Here is a 5,298-nt window from a genome sequence, read left to right as displayed (position 1 = left end):
CACAGCCAAGCGGGAGACCTGAAACTCGCATGCTGGGTGCAGAGGCAATTTCACTCGGGGACTCGGGTCCAGGGTACGGCTCAGAGACGGGGTCGCCCGGAGCCTGGAAAGTAGGACTTTTCCATCTCACCCTCAGGCGCCGGATCTGGCCTAGAGACAGAGGCAGGCCCAGCCCCCCGGGACCCAAGGACAGTTTTCCCGCCCGAGCCCCTCGGGGTGTGTGCCACGCAGCCACCGACCCTGGCGCAGGAGAGCTGGAGATGCTGCTGCAACGAAAACGGTCGCCCCGGAGGTGACAGGAAGTGGGGTCCCCAGCGCCCGGGACTCTGGCCCAGGGGCGCCCTGGGACACAGCGGGAGGCGCACTGCGGCCAGGGGGAGTGGGGCCGGAGACGCAGTCAAAGCCCTGGGAGCTACCAGAGTGCCAGCCCCACTTCCCGGGAGTCTTACGCGCACAGGGTCTGCCCGAGGCGGGCGCCCTGCCTGCGAGGCTTGGGGCACCCAGCGAACAAGCGCAGCAACCCACGCCCTGCACCCCACGCTCAGACCTGCCCCGAGCCGCGCGGAGCCAGGCGAGTGCCGGCGCCCCTGCCCTTCCCCGAGAGGTCGTCCCGGGCCTTTTCCCATCCACTTTATCTCTGTTTTATAGACAGCTGCTTGGGACATTAATTGCCCGAGTGAGTTTATTGATAATTTTGATGTAACAGAGCACCGGAGAAATGACCCCCACGTCGACAACGTCAGATCTGAGAAGAAACAGGTTCCGAGACCCGGACCCCACAGCGCAGACACTGCGGTGGGTCACGCGACAATGACTTATTGTGTTTGTTTTCCCAGGTAGCCATAGGAATCGAGAGAGTGGTCAGCAGAAGACACAACTTATTCGTTTTTCCCCAGAGAGGGAAAAAATATGATTTAGGAGGGAAATGTTGCCCGATTGGAAATTTGCCTGTAACCTTGCCCTACCCACGGCAGCCCTTTCCTCGCTCAAATTTAACTCAATTTTCGTTTGGGAAAACCAAGTATAAGGCACCATCAAACAAAACAAAATAAAAAACAAAACCCTGAAGTTGTTTCGTGATTCATAACTAGAATATGGGACCAGTAATGGCTAAAGCTCCAAGTAACATTCTCACCGGTCTAGGGATGGTGAAAAATTATATCAATGTCTATCACATAGATACATATACATACATTTACATATATCACATGCATATGTGATATATATGTGTGTGTGTGTGTGTGTGTATGACCTGCTTGGGTTTTCCCCAGGGGATAGAGGACCACAGTTTTTCTTTAAACATTTGATTATTTCTTTTTAACGAGAAATGACATTTAGAGGGGCAGAGGGCTCTTCTTAAAAAACAGAAGCCAAGAAAAACAGTTACTCTTGTCCAGATTTTACTTCGATGTGAAATGAAGAGGGGAAATAGGAGGATCAGCCAAAACAAGAAAAACGGAAAAAGAAAAAAGTACTCAGAGCGGCCCACACTCCGAAGGTTTAAAAAACCCAGAGGGCTGGAGCGTCCGAGGGGCCCCAGAAGCGTTCCACAGCCCCAGCCCCAGCGCCATGCCCACCGACTTTATTTCCCGCTGATACAATTTTAAAGGCCATGTACAAATGTTACACATTTTTATTTTTCTTCTTTTCTTAGGAAAAAATACACAAAAGGCAAAACATCCTCAAATTGTCATTTTATACAGTGCAGAAGGAAACTGAAAATACGTGTCACAAATGCTGCACCCCAACAGCCAAAATACTAAAAAAAGGGGGGTAAGTCCTTCATATTATATATATATATATTTATATAAAACATATGGAAATTTGTTTTTACATGGTTCGGTCTTTGTTTCAAATTTACAATGGATATCGAAAAAAAAAACTCTACACGGCAAATATTGCCAACAAAGTTACACCATTAATACTGATAAACGGAGGAGCCTGTGCGGTGTTTTGATTATTAGGGAAAGAAAGGGGAATAAATACCAGGAAGAGCCTTGCTAGAGTCTTAAAAGTGCCTTAACCTTTCTGCGTCACCGCAATGCTGAGTTCCAGGTCCCGGGGCTCCCGGCCCTGCCTCCTCGGACCAGAAAGTTTACAGTAGAGGTTGGGAGAGAGAAAAACACCCACCAAGAAGGTAAAACTGAAAGTCAAAGCGGAGTGAGAGGAGAGGAAGGTGGCAGGGACGGCAGCGGCCTGGACCCCGCGCTTGCGGGCTTCTTGGCTCCTTCTCTTTTCTTCTCAAGAGGAACAGTGGCTTCGAAACGAAACGCAGGTTCTACGCGCAAAGATCCACCTGGCTTGCGGAGGAGGCGCGGAGGGAAAGCGCCGGGCCTGGTCCCTTCCCCTCCTCGCAAAAGACGGCTCTACAGGGAGGCTTGTGCATTCCAAGACATTCTTTCAAAAAAGTTAAAAATAAAAAGATAAATACTCAACCACAAAATAGAAGTATTTGATAATGATTGGTCTCGCTGGTTCGCCTTCCGGGTCAAAACCTCCCTCCACTCTGCCACGGGTGCGGGAGGGCTCTCAGCAGAGCTCTGGTTTGGAGGTGGCAGGCTGTCCCCACCCTCGCCCTGGCGGGCGACCGAGCCGGCCTCAACAGGGGAACGCAGACCTCCTCCCCACCGCTGCGGGGCCATCGGCCCCACCACCACCGCTTAATCTGCGAGGGAAGGGGAAGGAGCTGCTATCGCCGCCGGGGCGCTCAGTCTTTGCCCTGGGGAGTTCTTTCCAAACAATCCGGCTGAGGAGGGGCCGACCCCTTTTCTTCTGCTGGAGATTATACCTCGAGAATAAAGCAGTTTCTGGCCTGGGCTCCGAGTCCCTGGGCCGGCCGGCCAGTGCCGGGAGGGCCCCACGGCCCGTCCTCACATCACGCAGGGCTTGATGTCCTGGTAGGTGACCTGCTGGTGGTAGTAGGAGCCCCCGCCGGCCGAGTGCATGGACGAGGACGCCATGGCGTTGAAGGAGAAGACAAATTCCTTTCGGTCACACATGCTGGGCGACTGCGAGTGATACCGTGGAATGCCTGCAAGGCGAGGCGACACAGGGGTGGGGAGACAGGCGTTAGCGTCCGGGGGGCCAGAGTGCACCGCAGAGAAGCGGGGCTGCCCTCGGGCCCAGGAGGCTCAGCCCGGCTCGGGCGCACAGCCACACAGCCGCCCCTCCGCAGGCCGCCCTCGGCACTGCAACTGCGATTGTCCCGAGGTTGTCCCTGGCCCTCGGCGAGGCCGGGAGGCACCTGAGAGGTTCCTGGGCTGTGCGCCCCGGGGAGCCATCCCAGAACCAGACAGCTCCCTCGCCCAGGCCTCTCCCACCTCGGGCCGACGTTCCCGAAGCCGAGGGGGACCAGGAAAGGGAGGCCGAGCTCGCCGCCGACGCCTGCACTTCCCCCGGCTGCCACCTCCAGGACAGGACTCCAGCAGGGTGGGACGAGCGGTCCCAGCCACGCCAGCGAGCGGCTTCAGGGCCCTCAGCAGAGGAGAGAAGCGGCTCTCTGGAAGGAGAGACCCTTGGGGAACATCTGCCGGACCAGCAGGAGCTGGCGCTCTGAACAGCCACGGCAGGGCAGGCCCCTCGGAGAGGCGGCCCACCGGCCTCCAGGCCAGCTCCTGCCTCCCAAGGCTACAGCAGGCGGCTGACCCAGGGCCCAGCCAGCCCCTCGCTGCTCCTCCCAGGGCTAGGCCCAGAAGGCAGCGGGCCTCCTTGTGGGATGGGGGGATGGGAACCGAGCTGGCTCCAAATCCGCTTCCTGGGGGACTTGAAAGCCTGGGTCCTGAGAAACAAGTCCTGAGGCCTGCCACTGTGACCCTCGCTGACCTGGCCACCACACTGCCCTGCCTGTCCCCACACAGTGCCCGGTCGCAGCCAGGCCTGGCTCCCTGAAAGGCTGGGGCCAGGTGGCTTTGGGCCTAGCTCTCCAGTTCGGCTGAGGCGGCAGCTTGTGAGCGACCGCAGGGGTCAGTGGGCCCGCTGTCCGGGCATGACCGCATGACCGGGGCCTTTCCGAGGAGTGAGGGCTCTCACCGACCCAAAGGGACATGCAGTACTAGGGTCTGGGGGTTTGGGGGAGCCAGGGCCTACAGATCAGGCCTGGGAGAGGTCGAACAGAAAGAGAAACGAAGTAGCCTCAAGTGGGGTCGCCGCTGCTCTCAGGGCAGGGTAAGGCCGGAAGGCTGGGCCTGGGGGCCGAGCAGCAGAAGGCAGAGGGCTTCCCCGCCCTGGCGATCTCGGGCTGCACCCACACCCTGCTCCCCACTCACCTTGGAGCTCCGCTGGGGCATTGTGGCTGTTCTGGTGCAGGTAGGGCTGGTCCAGGGAGTGCGTGGAGAGGCTGCCAGACAGGGGGTTGGCTGCGGGCGGACAGGGAGATAGAGGCTGCTGCTTGATATAAGAGGCGCCGCTGTTGAGGGCTGCGGAGGCGGAGGGCGGCCAGGCAGCGGCCGACCCGGAGTAGACGGCGTGCGGCTCCATAACCCCGCCGGCGGCGGCAGGCAGCAGCGGGGAGGCCGGCACGGAGCCGTCGTGGTGCGGGTACTCGCCAGCCGCAGCGCCGCCGCAGCTGCCCATGTACGAGTGGCCGCCGTTGGAGGGCAGGTGAGGCACGGAGTGGCTGGGCAGGGCCATGCCGTCCACGTTGCCCGGCAAGTGGCCGTTCATCATGCCCAGGCCGCCCTCCAGTGCCAGGCTGTTGGGTGGGCACGAGAGGCCGCCGGCCGAGCCCTGGAAGCTGTAGGTGTCCGGGAGGTGGTTGAAGCCCAGCCCGTTCATCATGCTGTACATGGGCTTGAGCGCCTGGCACTTCCTTCGGAACCCGCGCGGCCGCCGCCGGAACGAGCCCTCCTCGAACATGAACTCGCTGGCCGGGTCGATGGTCCAGTAGTGGCCCTTGCCGGGCCGCCCGAGCCCCTTGGGCAGCTTGATGAAGCACTCGTTGAGCGAGAGGTTGTGGCGCACCGAGTTCTTCCAGCCCTGGTAGGAGCCGCGGAAGAAGGGGAAGCGCGCCTGCAGGAACTGGTAGATCTCGCTGAGCGTCAGGCGCTTGGTGGGCGAGCTCTGGATGGCCATGACGATGAGCGCGATGTACGAGTAGGGCGGCTTCTCCGGGCGTCGGATGCCGGCGTTCGTCTTCTTGGCCTTGGACGGGCCGGACGACGCGGGGTCCATGGCCGCGCCGCCTCCCCCGCCGCCGCCGCCGAGCGGGGGCTGCTGCTTCTCGGGCGCCGAAGACATCGGGTGGCTGCTGCCGCCGCCGCCGCTGCTGCCGCTGCTCTGCGCCGCCGAGGAGCCGGGAGG

The 5,298-nt window shown here is 59.9% G+C and overlaps 1 protein-coding gene across 2 annotated transcripts; it reads right to left on the bottom strand.

Moving 5' to 3' along the window:
* Positions 1-1,615: 1,615 nt before the first annotated feature.
* Positions 1,616-5,298, bottom strand: Foxf1 (forkhead box F1; the record flags this gene model as incomplete). 2 transcript variants are annotated; one of them, XR_264836.2, is given in 3 exon segments in its annotated part: positions 1,616-2,397; positions 2,789-3,031; positions 4,266-5,298. XR_264836.2 is itself a non-coding variant. In XM_005410989.2 (2 exon segments), coding segments are annotated over 2 exon segments (1,131 nt in total). In that variant the 3' UTR covers positions 1,616-2,870.

This window comes from Chinchilla lanigera, unplaced genomic scaffold (assembly GCF_000276665.1).
Source record: "Chinchilla lanigera isolate Chin_1 unplaced genomic scaffold, ChiLan1.0 scaffold00140, whole genome shotgun sequence".
NCBI classification, from domain to species: domain Eukaryota; kingdom Metazoa; phylum Chordata; class Mammalia; order Rodentia; family Chinchillidae; genus Chinchilla; species Chinchilla lanigera.
This window is presented reverse-complemented; position numbering and strand designations above follow the sequence as displayed.